General features: G+C 44.7%; 1 protein-coding gene across 1 annotated transcript in view; it reads right to left on the bottom strand.

Moving 5' to 3' along the window:
• Positions 1–1,706: 1,706 nt before the first annotated feature.
• Positions 1,707–17,724, bottom strand: part of adgra2 (adhesion G protein-coupled receptor A2) — a 60,523-nt gene continuing 44,505 nt past the window's right edge. Inside the window, exons 4-19 of the mRNA XM_048244086.1 lie at positions 16,147–16,218; positions 15,889–15,960; positions 15,348–15,511; positions 13,836–14,049; positions 13,279–13,443; positions 11,557–11,746; positions 11,045–11,194; positions 10,535–10,696; positions 9,849–10,046; positions 9,229–9,421; positions 8,690–8,889; positions 8,294–8,421; positions 7,070–7,193; positions 6,766–6,914; positions 5,388–5,477; positions 1,707–5,177 (exon numbers count right to left, since the gene is read on the bottom strand). Coding sequence (XP_048100043.1) covers positions 3,668–5,177; positions 5,388–5,477; positions 6,766–6,914; positions 7,070–7,193; positions 8,294–8,421; positions 8,690–8,889; positions 9,229–9,421; positions 9,849–10,046; positions 10,535–10,696; positions 11,045–11,194; positions 11,557–11,746; positions 13,279–13,443; positions 13,836–14,049; positions 15,348–15,511; positions 15,889–15,960; positions 16,147–16,218 — 3,781 coding nt within the window. The 3' untranslated portion in view covers positions 1,707–3,667. The remainder of the gene's footprint in view (positions 5,178–5,387; positions 5,478–6,765; positions 6,915–7,069; positions 7,194–8,293; positions 8,422–8,689; positions 8,890–9,228; positions 9,422–9,848; positions 10,047–10,534; positions 10,697–11,044; positions 11,195–11,556; positions 11,747–13,278; positions 13,444–13,835; positions 14,050–15,347; positions 15,512–15,888; positions 15,961–16,146; positions 16,219–17,724) is intronic.

Here is a 17,724-nt window from a genome sequence, read left to right as displayed (position 1 = left end):
TGACACCCCATAAAATTACCAGGGTCTGGATTTTCCAGGCTACCATAAAATTGGAGAATACAAAGCATGGAATTTAACATCATTCATCTTTACAAAATCTCCCAAGATCATCCAGATAGGTTCACACTTGTGCATTCTCCTTTGACTCACCCTACTGTTTTTCTATAAAGTTTAGATCAGGAGACTGAGATGGCAATGGCAAAGACTTGATTTTGTGTTAAACCATTTTTGTTTTGATCTGGACATTTGTTTTGGTTCATTGACCTGATGAATGATCCAATCATGACCCACTTTTAGTGTCTTGGCAGAGATTGACAGATTTCCATTGGAAAGGTGAGGTTCATGATACTTTGAACCTTAATAAGGTTCCCAAGGCCTTTGGGAATAAAAACAGCCCCCACAATAGCACAGCCCCTCCACCATAACTCTCATTAGACATGGGGTTCTTTTCAGTACATTCTTCTATGACATGCAAAAACCCACACAAAGTGTTTCTTGCAAAAGAGGGCAATTTTCATTTCATATGACAATAGACCATAATTCAAGACAGTCACATTTACATTTGTAATTAAATGACAGAAAAGGCTTTTACCTGGCATGCCCTCTAAGTAATCTATTAGCATTGATGTCACTTTAGAAGATTTTCTGGCGGACTTGGTGACCCCATGATACCTTTTTCTGTAACTTTTGAACAGTGATTCTAATGGATGCAAAATAACCATGGGTCTTTGTCCAGCATGTTTGTCACATTTTCAGTTGATTATAACCTTTTAATTATTGTTTTAACTGTATATGTTACGGAAACTGTAATATTTTTAACAAAGTAGTTTTTATAGCCTTACTTACACATTTCAGCACACTTTCCTTTCATTTAAATTTAATGTATTCTCTTCTCTTTCCCATGTTGAAAAATGACTAAGGGATTTAGCCTCTGTATCACTTTATTTTCATTACTTAGTAAAAAAGAACGTCATTAACTACTTCTGAAAGTTCACAGACACTCTGATTAACTTAAATAACTTCAATAACTTAAGTTGAATATAAACAGGAAAATGCTTCTGTTACATTTTGTATACAAGATTTTGTAGGGGCGTCAATAATTGTGGGCGACCTGTTTTTGTTAAAAAAATATTTATTTCTTAATGAGATTTTTTTTAGTTTTTCTCAGAATACATTTGCTTCCCTTCAAGGTTGGATTTTCCTCATTGTTTTCATTTACAATACATCTCCAACAGATTATATTTTATACCTATTTTTAGTCAACTTTAGCAGAGGTGCTAATAATTCTAGAGGCTACTGTATATAATACGCTATTTAAGAGCAGTTACCAATGAAATAATGACATAAAACAGAAGGGAAATCAGGACATTCCTTTGTAAGGGTACATTGGCCTTCATAATGTTCTGCTGATAGAACATCAAATGCTTTAGACGTGCATATAATGGGTGTACTTGTTCTAGTTCTAGTTCAGTCTAGTCAAAAGAAGGAATCAGAATGATGGGCACTAAAAGTATGACTATTGATTATGAAAGATTATCACGGCTATATTCCAACTGGTCACACATATCTTTCCTGCATTTTTTATTTAATATTATGAAATATCAGCGTTATGGCTCTTAGTCTTGCTGCTATGATACTGCTAACTACCACAAACTGTGTGTTCTTTATACATAGCTCAACAATTAAATAACAAAGAGGTTTTTCAAAAGTCTTTATTTTGCATCAGAGTTTGATAAGGCACGGTTTGAGTTTCTAGAACAAATATATTATTGAATAATAAACAATTATTATTTTACTATTATTTAAAACTGATGCCATGACAGATACAAATATAAATACAGGTAACAATTTGATTTCTCCCTTTACACTCTGAGATGAATTTGGACATATGTTTGTGAAAACCTCACATGTAACAACCAACACTGAAATGCAGTTTTCAGTGCACAAACACTGGCAGGTATATTACTTGTCTGATAACAGAAGTTCCAAAGCTACCCACTTTGAAATCCACGAAACACAAAGACAAACAACCACCTAACAATGTATGCAGCTAAATCCATATGTTTAACAAAGCTTGTCTAACCATGACTTTTGAATATTGACTGTCATACCACACTCAAAAACCATGATACATGCCACCACATAACATAGACTTCAAGGGAGATGTAAAAGCTAAGGGGATGACACATAATATGGCACAGAAACTAGTAAAATACTGTGGCATTGAGGTTGTTTTCAACAGTGAACCTTTCTTTGGCACGATATTGTCCCTGAACACACTAATACACTGTTGTGGTAATACTGTAACATGGATGGTGTGCAGTTGTGAACTGATCAGAATGTCCTCTCCGGCTCATATCTACTACGGCAGGCCATGACTGGAAAATCAATTTGCATATTAAAATGTAAACAAAGTGGGGAAATAGATAATTAGGCTGTGGGGAAATGGCTGCTTTGCACATGAATCACAATGGCACTCGAGGATTCAGTGAATGAACACACAATAATTACCTCCGTGGACCAATCAAAACAATACTGATTAGATAAATGCCTCATCCAGAGAGACAGATTTTAACATGAACATTTTAACATGAAATCAGGTATTCTGTTGACAGCAGTGCAAACATAATTACGCCCTCTGTCAAATATATGGATTTGTGGGTAAAAGAGACTGACGTCTCAGGCAGGCTACTATGTCTGCCATGATGTATAAAGAAAATAAGAGCCACAAAGATCATCAAAAGCCAGAGTTTGAAACTCTAATTTCCTTATGTATCAGTGCATGATCAGTGATGCCTTATGTCCTGTAGATGGCAGTGGTGAGCCATGAATACTGACGAGAAGCAAACCGGACATTCCCAGCAAAATGGAACCGTCCAGGAACACAGACAGCCACTTCCTGCTTCACAAAGTTCACAATGCCACAAATTCATTCAACAGAGTAGTTGAGGGTGGAGGCCCATTCACTCTAAATACAAAGATCCATATGCTTATAGCTTGGTCTGCTTGCAAGAGGCAAAAAAGCTCTATTCAGTGCTGGGGAAGGATTGACTCCATCTTAATACTTAAAATGGTTAAGAAGAATATATACACTAGGAGTTCTTGCTCTCTCTCTCATGCGCACACAGACACACAGACACACACACACATGCGCACACGCACACACACACACACACTTTTTATAAACACATTGGCATGCTTGCACGCACAAATACAAGAGAAAATGTCCTTCACAGAGGAGATGTTCATAGTAAAATGGGCTATCTTTGATTCCATTTCCATGCTCTCTTTCTGATGCATAGGGTGAAGCATTCAGACAAAACAGATAAACTCCAAAAGGGTAAAAATGTTCTTTTCAACAAATTCCTTAGTTATCTATGGTGAAATACCTTGATATTAAAACATACAAACATACATTTTTGCATATTTCATAGCAAAACATCAAACCTCGAACTCCAACCTACAGTTCCATGCTCCATTGTGTTATCCTTAGCTAAATGACAGGGATGCAAAGACTGTGCTGACATAAACTATATATCCTTCCCCATGTTTGTTTGCAACCTTCAGTTCAGTTCCTCGGTTGTTTACTTTTATTTTTCTAAAGTCAGCTGACATTGACAAAAGGTGCGTTTTTTTACATTTTGAATAGGGATGAGTGTCTGATTGGTCACACTGTGGTCTCACTTTTCCACACACCGCTCCTCATGCCCACAGAGCTCTGGGAGTGGTCAGTGCCACTAGTGTCCAGCTCCAGTACAGAGTTTTTCAGAGTCCCGTTGAGCGCGTTAGTGTTTGCGTTAGCCGCTGACGTGGCGTTGGTTGTGGCCGACCCTGTGACTGTTCCCATGGCCGCGTTGAGCGGGAAGGAGCTGCGCTTGGCCTCCCTCTCGGCGGCCGCGGCCAGTTTGAGGTTGTCCCGGCTGGCACAGCGCCTCTGGGCGCCGCCGTGCTGCATGGCCACCCGGCTGGCCACCGACGGCAGCAGGGGGAAGGGCTTCCGGCAGCCGCTGCTGCCCCCGTCGCTGCCCTCCGAGGGGCTGGTGGCCAGCGGATCGCCACCGCCGCCGTGCCGGCCGTTGGTAAGCGGGCCTGTCTGGCTCTCGGAGTGGCTGTGGTTGCGCAGGCTGCCGTTCTCGCTGGAGGCGTGCTTGTGATGGCCCACCTGGGAGAGGCCGAGCTGCTCCAGCCCCGGGGGCCCCAGGGCGCCCACACTCCCCCCGCCACCGGCCCCTCTCAGGGCCTTGAGGCGGTAGTGGCCACGGCCCTCTCCACGGTGGTGGTACTGAGCACCGCCTGTTTTAGTCCTGCTGCTGGTCTTCCTCCTCTGAGGCTGCACCGGGGCCACCGAGCTGAGGCTGGGCAGCGCATTGTTTTTGGGCTTGCCGTTGTTCTCCGTGCTGGTGCTCGTGTTGGTGTTGGTGTGGTTGTTGGCGACGGCGACGACGGCGGCCGTCCGGGCGGTGCTGTTGCCGTTCTCCTGGGCCACCTGGAGCAGGTTGGTGAGCTTACAGGGCCCGGGGCCGACGCTACTCGTGCCGCTCGGAGTGGACGAGGACCGGGCCGAGGAGCAGTTGTTCGCCTCGCTGGGCGGCGCGCAGCTCACATAGAGCTGCGAGCCGCGCTCTGAGGCGCTTGCGTTCCCCGGGCCGGCCGCGCATGGGTGCCCGTAAGCCTGCATGGGCTGCGAGCGCCGGTAGGCTGGGCAGCAGCCGAGCCAGGCGGCCTGCACGTCCAGCCGCCTCAGGCAGTGGTGGACCACCAGGAAGACGCCCAGGCCGACCGCGGCCACGCCGTACAGGCAGCTGAAGAGCAGGCTCTCCCGGCCCGTCTGCCACACGGCCATGGCCCCGCAACACCACAGCACCAGGAACAGGAAGTGAGTGGTCACCAGCGCCAGGAACTGCACCTTCAGCGAGTACTGGTCCTCCACCGGCGGAACAGCGTGTCCGGCTCCCGTAGCCGAGTCCGTGGAGAGCAGGCTGTTGCTGCCGCTGAGCGCCGGCTGGCTCTCGGGCAGTGGGGAGGAGATGGACGATGCCGCCAGCTCCTTGGTGCTCTCCGAGCCTCGGCGCCGCAGGCGGAAGATGGTGCACAGGAAGTAGATCCAGGTCACCAGTACCACCAGGCCGGCAGGGACAAAGAACGCCCCCAAACTTGGCCGCCATACCAACCAGCAGCTGCACAAGGGGTCAGAGGCAATACAAAGGTTAGTTGGGGTCACATGCTGTCTGACAAAGCCCATGTCAGGAACACAAGGACACCTCTGTACGCTCAACCCGCTCACTCAAATGGGTCTCACAGGAAGAGCCCTGCTTATATCAGCAGTAAACATGAGAATGCAATGACCTGGGTCACATTGCCCGTGGGCAGAAAGTTCAGGCACTTACTAAGGGCTGTTTTCCCCATAGTTGTTCATGTTGACCGCTGCCGTTATGCCACAAATGATGAGAGGAACTCCACCAGCTATCAAATAGAACCTGAAAACAGGAAGACAAAGTGACAATGAAGTGCAAAATAGAAACTGGGAAATGGACTCACATCCTGTGAGACACCAAACACTTTCACTATGCTGTACTACTGTACGTTTGAACAAAATTGTGGCTCTCTGTGCATGGGTACAATTAGCCAAAAACATACATCATGATTTGTCAGATATATATTAGATTCAATTAATACACATATATACATACATACATACAGTATATAAATATTATATATATATTTATTTACACTGTATATACGTATATATATTGGTTCCAAAATGCTATATCTCCATTTTTAAAAACATTAATAAGTCATGTTATTTAATTGTGTATTTCAGGTAATTGCAGTTGTGTTGTTTTAATTGAGTAAAATGTAAAAAAAATGATTTATGAAAATTCATTAAAATGGAGGATATAGCGTTTTGAAACCAAACTATTCATGTATATATAACACTACTATATACCCAAATAGATTTCTTTTACATACATACATCCATACATACATAAAGGAAATCTATTTGGGTATATAGTAGTGTTCTGCATGTTATTCTTTGTTCTTCTCTTCTTGGTTATGTTGATCCCCTGGGCTTCAGCAATCTACACTACGCTGCATGCACCCTGTTGCTTCTCGCTTATCACCACTGCCTGAGGTTTGTTCTCCAGGCAGTAGGGCAGGGCAGGGGCCTCTGCATGATTTATTCCCCAGTCCAGACAAGCCCCATTCAGGAGTTGACCCCGGCAGGCTGAGTGGGTGACACCGGGGGGAGGCCGAGAGGTCAGCAGTACAGTGTGAGATCACAGGCTCCATGGGACAGCTAAGGCATTCAGGGGGGTCTGGTGGAGGACTGAAGTGGGCGGGGCATAGCCGGCCTCCACTCAACACTCCACTGCCTCCACTCAAACACTCACTGCTGTTTAGCTTTATGGAGGTGCACCTTTGTGTGGTGTGGCATGATTCCTGGCATGATTCCTCTCTGCATCTGGTCCTGGCTTCTCAGCTATGTCTCTGAAGTTTTTTTTTTTTTAATTCTAGAAATTTCCTTGCAGAAAGTTGTCTTTCTGTCTAGTTTTCCATTAAATAAAAAAATGAAATGGAACAACAAATGGGCTTTGGTTTTTCCAGGACAATGGAGCTTTGATACCGGAGAGGTCTATATCACTGGTGGTCCATTTTGTCCAGGCACGCTGGAGATGGTCCTTCAGAGCCATTTCCCGTCCTCTCACAGGCCCTCTCGAGCACTCTGAAAGTCTCTTCCTGTCTCAACCTGATGACATCACTGACCTGAGCATGGGCCTCTGTGTGGGTGCTACCGCCACCTCTCCCTCCGGTTGCCGTGGCAATCGCAGGACAGCCTCTTTGTAGATGACCCTGGCATTGACCCCGATCCAGAGCAGGGTGGACAAGGAGGAGTAGTGCAAAGCAATGCCCACCTAAGAGGTAGGGACACACACAGACATACACACACAAAGGGAGAAAGCGTGAGACAGAGAGAGGGGGAGAGAGAGAGAGAGAGAGAGAGAGAGACAGAGAGAGAAAAAGAGAGAGAACAATCCTTCAATTACTCTACACTCCACACAGTGCTTACCGCTTGGCACACTATGGGGTAGCTTGTGAGGGTGATGCCTCCTGCAAAGACTGCTGTAGTCATGGCGATATGGAAACAGGTATTAAGGATTGTATGCCAACTTTTCCTGGAGACTCGAACAGAGCTGAGAGAGGGGAGAGCACATAAGCAGACCTATTAGAAGTTTACTGGACGTTCCAACACTGACATCCTAACTTGAGGAATATCCAATCCCAGGACGCATTACAAACTGCACTAGATGGTGGATGACTTTTTTGTTCATGGACAAATATGTAATCATTTATAAATATGTCATTGTAGTTACCAACTGAAGTCTTTCTGTGGCCAGACAGGACATGAGAGCAGTCTAATGTTCGCTTTGAAGAATCAAGTGGACAAACTAAATGTACAATGGAACAGACACTGTGCCTTCATGTGTGCGTAGAGACAGAAAATTACAGGACTTAGAGAAATTCCTCTGACTTTTAAAGTCATTTGAGTATGTTTGTCTCAGCATCAGCTGCATTACAAGTATAGTGGCTTCTTCAAGAAAAGATATTTAGAATCTCACTTTGACACAAAGCACTTTGAGTTCAACTTGATTTCAATCAGAGTTGTATGAAATTCAATTATAATTTAAAAACACTTTTGTGCAAAGCAACGGTAGTTATTATCAGTTTGAAGTACCTCTGTAGTTGTTTTATTGCTCTTGAAGTGTGTTCTATTGCGTAATTTGTCTTATGTATCATCCTCAAATTAATTTTGATTGTATATGGACATGGGTTAGACCTATGACTCATTGCCGTTGGTTGTTCAGTGAGGGGTTTTGTAATCCAGATTCACAAAAATGCAAGAATCTCTTTAACATTATGTCATTGCCACATATCCCCAATATATCAGTTGGTAATCTAACTAGCTTTAATTAGTGGCAACTATGTTGTTGGTGCTTGGTAGTTTTAGACAAAAAAAAACATACTGTTGCTTTAACTACAGATGTACTATTAGCTGTGCTAGCTGTGCTCTCCTCTACAACAGTGGGACAGAAACTCATAATCTAGTCTATGCACCACCTGTCTACTTTGTATTTCACATTGCACTTTTCTGCTTTTTTGCACTTTTAGACAAAAACTGCATTTCGTTGTCTTTGTACTTGTACTCTGCACAATGACAATAAAGTTGAATCTAATCTAATCTAATAATCTCATAGGCGCGTGTATGATGAGATGGACGACAGGCAGCGCATACCTGTGGTGGAGAATGTATGTGATGATGATGGTGAAGAGGCAGAGCAACAGGAGGGCAGTGCAGGTGTACACCACCGGGTGAAGCACGTCTACAGGCAGGGCGGAGGGGCCTGGGAAGTCTGGGACATCCTGAAAGAGGGACAGAAGGGTGTTACATAGGGATGAGCGAAGAGAAAATGTATGATTGTACGTCACACTAAACAGATTCTGGAAATGTCAAAGATTGAGGCATCAGATGTCAGATGATACGGAATAATGGTGACAACATACACTAAATTTGAAAAATCTTTGAAAACAAGAGTAAAGATACTGAATAAAGCATTCTATACAGGGTGCAAATGTATTAAATATAACATTCAATGTGCATTCCATTTCTAGTCTTTAAACGGCGTCCCACCTGCAGCACAGCGTAGTTACTGAGCAGTGAGCAGTGCAGAGTAGAGGTGGCGGCATCTGTGTGGACCAGCTGGCAGCCATCTTGGCTCCATCCTCCCTGTTTCTCCAGGCTCCATTGGGCAGCTATGGGGTCACTGCCCAGGGACAAATGGCGCAGGGACACGGTGATGGGCTCTGAGTGGTTCCACATGCTGCAGCCATCTGAGGAGGCATCGCACAGAGAATCAGCACTAACGGAATCAGGTTATCTACCATGGCACAGGAACTATCAGGGACGCATTTGAAGTAGAAGGAAGAACTGAAGCTGATCATAGATACAAGTTATTAGATTTGTAAATAGAATTTGGAGATGATTGATCACAACCTGCATTTTATGAAGGAGGAGCAGATGTCCAGGTTTGTTGTGTAGCATAAACACTTTCTTTGTCTTAATGAATGACATTCCATTCTAGCGATACCAAGCCAAGGGTCAAGAGGTCACAACATTTAAATGGCGTTTCCTCTGCGGTCGCATACTGACCCAGAGCACAGATTGCTTACCGAGTCCAACAAAGATGACTGGCGTGTTGACGCTACGACGGCGGGAAATGTCCACTAGGCCACCGCTGGAGTTCCCCATAAAGGGAAAGAACCTTCCGGTACGGAATGCCACAAACTGCAGTTTACAGTCTGCAGGAGCATCCGGAGGAAACAGAGAAGGAGGGAGCGAGACGGAGGCCAAGGCCAAAGAATTCTATAAAAGAGAGAGAAGAGAAGAGAGAGAGAGAGAGAACGAAAACAACATATGAATAAACAACTATTATCAAATTTACAATTCACCAAAGCCTCATAGAAGTCTTGACCACAAGCCATTTTGAATGAAAAAACAGAGAACAGTTCCACAACAGCAGATGCTGCTTCACGTCACAACTTTACCTGCACTGTCTTACCACTTCAAAGCCCTTTAGATCTTACTAATGAATTTAATGGTGTGCCTTGTGGGGAAATTGAGATACAATCCAGATGCAAGGAGAAGCATCACAGCGAAAGCTCCATGTTTCATAAATAGTGCTCTCATGACATTTCCCATAGTTACCTTAAAGTAGCAGCACATAATAGACTCAGCCAGGTGCAACATAACCTAATATGGACAAAGTGGTGCCACTGGTTATCAGTCTTACCTTCTGAGGGAAGTTGTTGAGGGATGTGTTATGTGCTCCAGCCATGCAGCGGAAGTGAAGCTGCTGCTCGTGAGGTGATTCCTGACCCTCTGGGCTATGGACCCCTGACCCGTCTCTCCTCTGATAGGCTGTGCAGCTCATGCCCGTGAACTGCGCCGGACGAATGAGGTGAGCCAACATCACAATGTTGCGTGAGACCTGACAGGCAATGCAGAGAGATAAGGCATAACCAGGCATCATTATTTGGCAACAAATAGACGCCACACATGCAAAACATTACATACTTTGTAACTTTTGTGCAGTGCAATACAGATTGACTCTCAATTGACAATTAGAAGACAAGCTAAGAGGAACATATGGGGATAGGTAGGGGTTGAAAGCATTAGCATTATAATATTCCACAGAGATGGGAAACCTGGATTCAGAAATGAAAAGCTCCACTATGCATTGGTCCTACCTGTGCATCTAAAACAAGTAATTTCACCAATTAGCTCATCTACCAACCCCTAAGAGTTGAGCTGATATGAATAAGCTGTTTTTTACTGAATGGTTGAAAGAAATATGCGGTAGGACTTTTACTTTATGAAGCCGGGTTTCCCATGTCTGATATTCCACATGAATGTATGTTTGGTAACCCAGAGGCATGTGGGGAGTGGAGATGTGTGCGGGGTCTGTGTGAGGCGTACTAGCAAGAGGTCCTTGGAGCCGGAGTGGAGCTGTGGCCAGGCCAGAGTCTCCAGGGAGTGGACGATGGAGCTGCAGGCCCTCTCCTCACGCTGGGCACGCGTCAGGATCTGATCGTCCACCTGCATCAAGTTACTGCCCATCTCCACAAGCACCTCGGAGAGCTGACACACACACACACACACACACACACACACACACACACACACACACACACACACACAAATGTATGAACACATATACAAACACAAACACAAACATTGTATACATGTAAAAAACTTATCACCACATAATGTTTATAATGTTTACCAAACATTATGTTATTATGTTTTTAATGTTTACAGGTAATTTTGCTTATAATGTTTACCAAACATTATGTTTATAATGTTTACCCAGACCCATATATTCTACCTCATCAACACATGCAATCTCACAAAAGCAATGCATACGTGCACAGATGGCATATTATCCTGCCACTGTGAATTAGCATGTCTCAGTGACACTAAACACACCTCTCGCTGATGCTGGATGTAATTCATGAACTTGTGCATCATCTGAGCGATGTAGCGCACGTCCACCGTGTCCGTGAAGCCAGCCGCCTCCAGTGTGTACGAGCACACCTGCTGAGCCAGCGTCACTGCGTTGGAGGCGTTAATGGGCATCTGTGAGGCAATACAAGGACAAGACAAAACAAATACAGTCAAGAGTGTGATCATATCTTAGGTCTGAAGTATATTTTTCCCTAACATAGGGACTTTCCATTCAAATGAAGTGATCAAACCATTACGTTAGGTGTTGAAAAGAATGTAACAGGAAAGTCTTTTTTTGTTGCCATTACTTATTAAATGTCTTCATTCTCTCTTCATTCTGATTGATCAATGAAGTTGTTCAGATGTGTGCTATTATTAAACCACCATTATATAACCACTGTTCACCGTGCTCGTGCTAGTTAGGCTGGCTGTACATCACTCTTTACGTAATGTGTCACTCTGGAGGAACATTATGGGTATGGGTTGCTACTGACCATTATGAAGGTGTGAAGCACTCTGGTGATGTCATTGGTGTAGTGGCACTGGGTGTAGTCTCCGTCCTCCCAGCGGCCTAAGCGGTCACAGTTGCGCGAGGCCCGCTTCTCCTCCCCGATACCCAGCGTGGGGTAGCGCAGCGTGTTACAGGACAGGTAGTATGTGATGCCAGCCAGGGTTCTGGGCCACCTAAAGGACCAAACGTACAACATGGGTTTAGTTAGGGCTAAGTTTGGTTTGTTTTATGACCTAGGATTTTGAGTAGTGGTTCACAAGTGTAGGGTATCTACAGAATAACATATGACAGGACTGCAAACAGGATAGCAAGTTCAGTGTGGTCAAGAGATGCTTTGGAGAAGTGATTCTGACCAGGACTGTGAGATTCCTCTGCTGTGGTCCAGAGAGTTGATTAGATGAATCTCACAGTTCGTAGGTCTTCACATCTTTTAAAATGCACAGTGCTACTATGTTCATGAGTCTCATCAAAAATGAATAAAGCAGCTCTGGTAAAGTGCCTCTTCCATACAGCTAATCAACCCAAATAGTTCCTTTTGGGGTTCTTTAAAATGAGATCTACTCCAGTTGTATATATTGGTTCTTATTGCCATCTCATCACACCTGCTAGATAAATCATGGCTCACCCATCATAACCATAGCCCCACCTATTTTGGAAGAGTGACTGTTATGTCAGAGGAAAATTGTGGGTTGCGTTTTTATAGCAATATAAAATAGCAGAGCCATCCTCTGTCAAATAAAGATATCAATCACCAAATAAAACATCATGTATATTCACATTCAATAACATTTTCCCTACTCATAGCTGACAGAGGTCCTGACAGAGGTGTGTGTATGTGGCTGTGTGTTGGCCTGTGATTGTATGTGTGTTATGCAAATGTATGTGTGAGTCCTATTCCTGTTTTTAATCAAGCTGAGGTCTAGTTTAGTCACTGCTGCACAGGCTAACTTGCAGCCAAGTTTTGTCAGTAGAGAGTTCAGAGCTCAAATACTTCCTCCATTCAGTCAACAGCACACAATAAATATACACATTAGCCAGGGAAACCAGCCAACAAACAACAGCACATGTATAAGTTCATCAGACATCATGCACAGACAAACAACAGCACATGTATAAGTTCATCAGACATCATACACAGACAAAGAGGAATTTTAACTGCAATCCAGAGCATTATGTTATCTCTTGGTTGTTTTCAACTTTAATCTTTTCTCCCGTTTTACACCGTCATTTAGGTTAATTACATTGAAAAAAATGTCATTATTCCTGTTTTTACTTCTAGCAGTTTCTCTGTTCTCAAAATCTTGTTCTGTCTGTTGATCCAAAGGAGCATGTTAGCTGATACTTCAGTTCAGGTGTATCTTTCTGGTTAGCAGGTATCTTTCTGGTTAGCAGAAAGATAACCTGCTAACCTGTAACCGGAGGGTTGCCGGTTCGAACCCCGACCAGTAGGCACGGCTGAAGTGCCCTTGAGCAAGGCACCTAACCCCTCACTGCTCCCCGAGCGCCGCTGTTGATGCAGGCAGCTCACTGCGCTGGGATTAGTGTGTGCTTCACCTCACTGTGTGTACTGTACACTGTGTGCTGTGTGTGTTTCACTAATTCACGGATTGGGATAAATGCAGAGACCAAATTTCCCTCACGGGATCAAAAGAGTATATATACATATACTTATACTTATACTTAGCGGTTGTAGTTCCTGACTGACCTGAACTCCCCTCTGTTGTTGGTGACCAGCTCCTCTGGGCAGAACGAGGCGCTGTTCTCCAGCACCACAATCTCCACGCTGCGGGAGGCGTTGCCACGGCCTGTGGACACCACACACTCCCACTCACCACTGGCGTTCACGTCCACATTAGACAGGATGAGCTCGCTGTAGATGAGACAACACAGCACGGCATTCATTCATTAACACCGTGCTCGCAACACACACACACACACACACACACACATACACACACTCGCACCGTAATAAACATTCCTGGCATATTTCCGTGGGCATAGCTGGGGCCTGTATCCCAAACAAGGATTAAGCACTGTCGAAGACTAAAGTGCATTAGGAAATCTCAAACAGCACCCTCACCCACAGCCATTAGAAGCTGTGTGTGTATGTGTGTGTGTGTATGTGTGTGTGTGTATGCGTGGTGCGTGTGCGTGTACTGTATATATGATTAAGTATGTGCTAGTGAAAGTGTGTGTCGGTGTGTGTATGTTAGTAGTGTGTGTGTGCCTGTCAGTGTCTGGCCCTGCCAGCTCCCGCAGTACCTAGTGATGAAGGTGCAGTCGTGCATCACGCTGCTCTCTAAGTGAATGCTGCGGTCGGGCTCATTGATGACCGGCTCGCCTTTGTGACTCCAGTGCAGGGCGGTCAGTTTGTCCACCAGGGCGGCGGTGCAGTGGAAGGGCAGTCGGTCCCCTTTGAACACCACCTGCCTGAGTGAGGGAAGCAGGGACAGTGTGTGTAGCTCCAGAGGCCCATCTGGAAGAACAGAGAGAGAGAGAAAGAGAGAGAGAGGAATGAAGGGAGCGGAGGGGAGGAAATGCTTACTGTCTTTTAGGGAATTTGTTGCCCTATCATTATTCAACCTCACAAATTGATTCTTTTTTTCCCTTTCTCCGAAGAAGCCCCAGTGAATCCAGTGTTTTCCAAGGTCAGGCCATTGGCTAGGGAACATCCATTCATAAGACTAAACCACAGTGGGATTGATATAACAGGCAGTCGTGACTCCAGCATCCAATATAAACAGTGGTGATGGGGGTGGGAGGTGGAGAGGGCACAAATGAATAGAATATCAAGTCGGAGGGGTCGTTTTAGGCAGCCGAAGAGCCAGGCAGAGCGGAAACAGAGGGGGATTCAGATCAGCTCATTCCCACCACTCAAACCATTTTGGCCAGATACAGACTGACCCCCCAACAGCAAAGGTTTAGGTTACATTAATTCCCCCACACATTGTGGGTCAATTTCACTGTGTGCACTATACAATTTGCCCCTAGATGTGTTATGTATGGAATGCATATGCATATCCCCCCCATACCAAGACACAAAATTGACATTTTAACTCAACATTTATTTTTAAGTTGAACTAGGGTAGTGCTTAACTACTACTACAAGCTATTGTTAACTATTGTCTTATGTCATGGGGGTGTCATACATGATCTTATGTGAACAATATTCAAACCAAAACTACTTGGACCTAGTCTAAGCTATGACACTTTTTAAATGAGATAACTCACTTTTTGCTCCTTTACTGACCCCATGCCATCTTCTGTCCCTGCCCAATTGGCATCAACATGCCCCCTTTCCTCCTCTCTCTTCAGGCTACTCTGAATGCATTAGTTTACATGATCACATGGAACCATGGGAATATAGCCACACAAAGGCACACTCAGAAAGCACATGCAGATGTTGCACAACCAAGTTTTTGAATATTTGCTACTTTGGCCACAGTATCTGGACTTATTTTCTATACCAATGCACAGACTTATGTTCATATGATTACAGTTATGGTTGTCATTTGTTCAACCCTGGCATAAGATAGAATGGCTCACGGAAATGAGAAAAACAGTATTGTTAGACACATTATTGTTTACAAAAAAATATATACATATCACCCCATCTGGTCATGAATTTGTGCATAGAATGGCAGGAACTGATTCTATATATATATTATTATTATTTTATTTTATTTTTTTGTAGCAATGCACCACAAAACCACTGAATATTGTGAAATGCATGTTAGATGAGATGTTCTGTTCTGCTGTTAGTCACCAGCTCACCACAACTCAGATGGCTTTCTCTGAGTCCACGCAAGGCTTTGCCGTGGAGACTCTTGGGATAGGCGCAGAGGGTCTCGTCCCCAAGCCGTGCAGTGCTAGTGCGGAAATAACCCGGAACCCAGCGCAGGCCGCAGTCACAGGTGAGAAACTCCGAGTTAAAGTTCCTGCGAAGGAAGTACACGAGACGAGAAGGATTTAACTCACCGTGTGTTTATGCCTGGAACAGGACACACACATTCATTCTGGGAAACAGCATTCGCTCGAGCACATCAGATATATTCCCCAGTGGAACATTATGAGGATTAACCTGTCATCTGTGACCGAGAGCCAGCGTTTCACCAGGAGAGTTAAATTATGTCCCTTCGCATTCACCAACACCACTGTGGGGAGACCTCGGCATACTGTGTTTGCATTTCTTCACCAGTTTGCATGTCGTCCATATGTGATGCTGAGATTAGGCCTCGCTATCTCGCCTCTTTACGGTGGAGCATGCCAGAGGAGATTATGGGAATGACAGGGGCGTTCAGTCACTTCTACTCACACCAGCTTCAGAGAGGGAAGTTCCTGGAAGACGGTCGGGTCCAGAGTAGAGAAGATGTTGCCTGAGATGTTTCTAAAAACCAGACACACAAAGCAAAAAACAAAACAACAAAAAAAACAGAAAATCAACACCGTCAGCATGACACTTTCCATGGGCCCAGTCAAACAAACATCGGTGTCATCTTAATATATGAGCAAAAACGTCTGTTATTTTAGTAAACAGTCCCTTAAGCTTATCTTTTGTTTACAAAAGACTTACAGTTTGGTGAGGTTGGATAGCCCCTGGAACATGTCCGGTGTCAGGCAGCCGATGCGGTTGTTGGACAGGTCCCTGAAAGAGGAGCAGAAAGCCATAAAAATGCACGCTAACCTAAACACATGAATTTCCTGCCAAACAGAAGCTTTTCCATTACTTCTGAATTATGTGCTTCTCTCATCATCCTTTCCATAATCATTTTAAATGGAAGCTCTAATTGGATACATGCCTAAATCTCTCTGTGCAGCCATAACTGAGTCTGATCCTACTCTTATCCTAAAGTAAGTGTCTGTTGGTCAGTAGAAACAAGCCCATTTGTAACACAGCTGTGCTCTCCTGTACTAGTAACCTGATATTGCTATGTTGCTTGCACCTAGTATGCAAGAATATAAGACTAGGATATAACATGACCTATGTGAGAACTATGATGCACTGTGATTGAGAATCCACAGGAATCTGTTGTTTCAGACTGTCACTTCAACGCAGCACAGTGGGGGTTCAGTGCAGTTGGCTGAAACACATGTTTATCTCTCCCTGTTTGTTTACACAAAAGCCGCCGAAGTTGCTACAAACGCAGGCCAACAGAAGGAAAGACAAAGAAAAAAAGCAAGGGAAAAAAACGTTGCATCTCCAAGACGGAGATGGGACTTGACCACGATGCTGACCAGAGCTCCGCGATGCCGGTCCAAAGTGGCACGACTACGCAGAGGGTGGTTGGGGAGGCGACTGGCTTGTCACATTCAATGCGCCATCAGCGACAACAACACGGGTCTGCGGTTTGAATGGCGACAAAGCACAGCCGCCGCCGTGTTATAAGTTACCCCACAGGGACCAGGCAAACGTTGCTCCGGGACAAAACAGAGGGAGAGTCAGCCAATACCGGACAAACCAGAGGAATAGCCACTACGGGACAAACCAGAGGGCTAGCCGCCATGGCGACTTGTCCTGGCCTCTGTGACCATGACATTTTGCTGCCTCTGTTTCCACCACAAAATCCAAGACCCCGTTCCTATTCCTGTCCTTAAAGCTGTGCGACTATGCTGAATGCTCTCTCAACTGTTAAAGGGGTTGGCCTTCAAACTGATCAGCTACTGGTCCATGAATCAAGTTGTGTTATGTGAGTGTTCTGATACCCTTCAACATTTTACATACCCTGACCAGCCTGCAGCTTATTTCTGAGTTGCAAAAAGACATTAATACATTTAAAAATGTCACCGTATAGTCAACAGTCAACTGTCAACAGCCCTTCAACGGCCCTTATTCATCTCACACTTCCCTGGGAATTGAACAAAATGACCTTGGTGTTGTTTGCACCCAACTCTCCCAGTTTTGCAGACGTATATCCCCCCGACTCCATTCAAACTATATTTTCCCAAGAACTGGAGTCTCCCACACTCTTGTATATTAATTCCTGTTGTGGTCAGGGAAGTCGTACCCAGATCCTGACGATCAGCCCGCAGATCAGCGCCATTTTCTGCTCCTGCCGATGTTGTTCCACATAAGTCTTGCATGAGTACAACTTTCCTCGACATGTTCTGTCATTAAGTCGCCCTAATTCGCTCATAAACATGGCATGGCACA

Source organism: Alosa alosa, chromosome 5 (genome assembly GCF_017589495.1).
Source record: "Alosa alosa isolate M-15738 ecotype Scorff River chromosome 5, AALO_Geno_1.1, whole genome shotgun sequence".
NCBI classification, from domain to species: domain Eukaryota; kingdom Metazoa; phylum Chordata; class Actinopteri; order Clupeiformes; family Clupeidae; genus Alosa; species Alosa alosa.
This window is presented reverse-complemented; position numbering and strand designations above follow the sequence as displayed.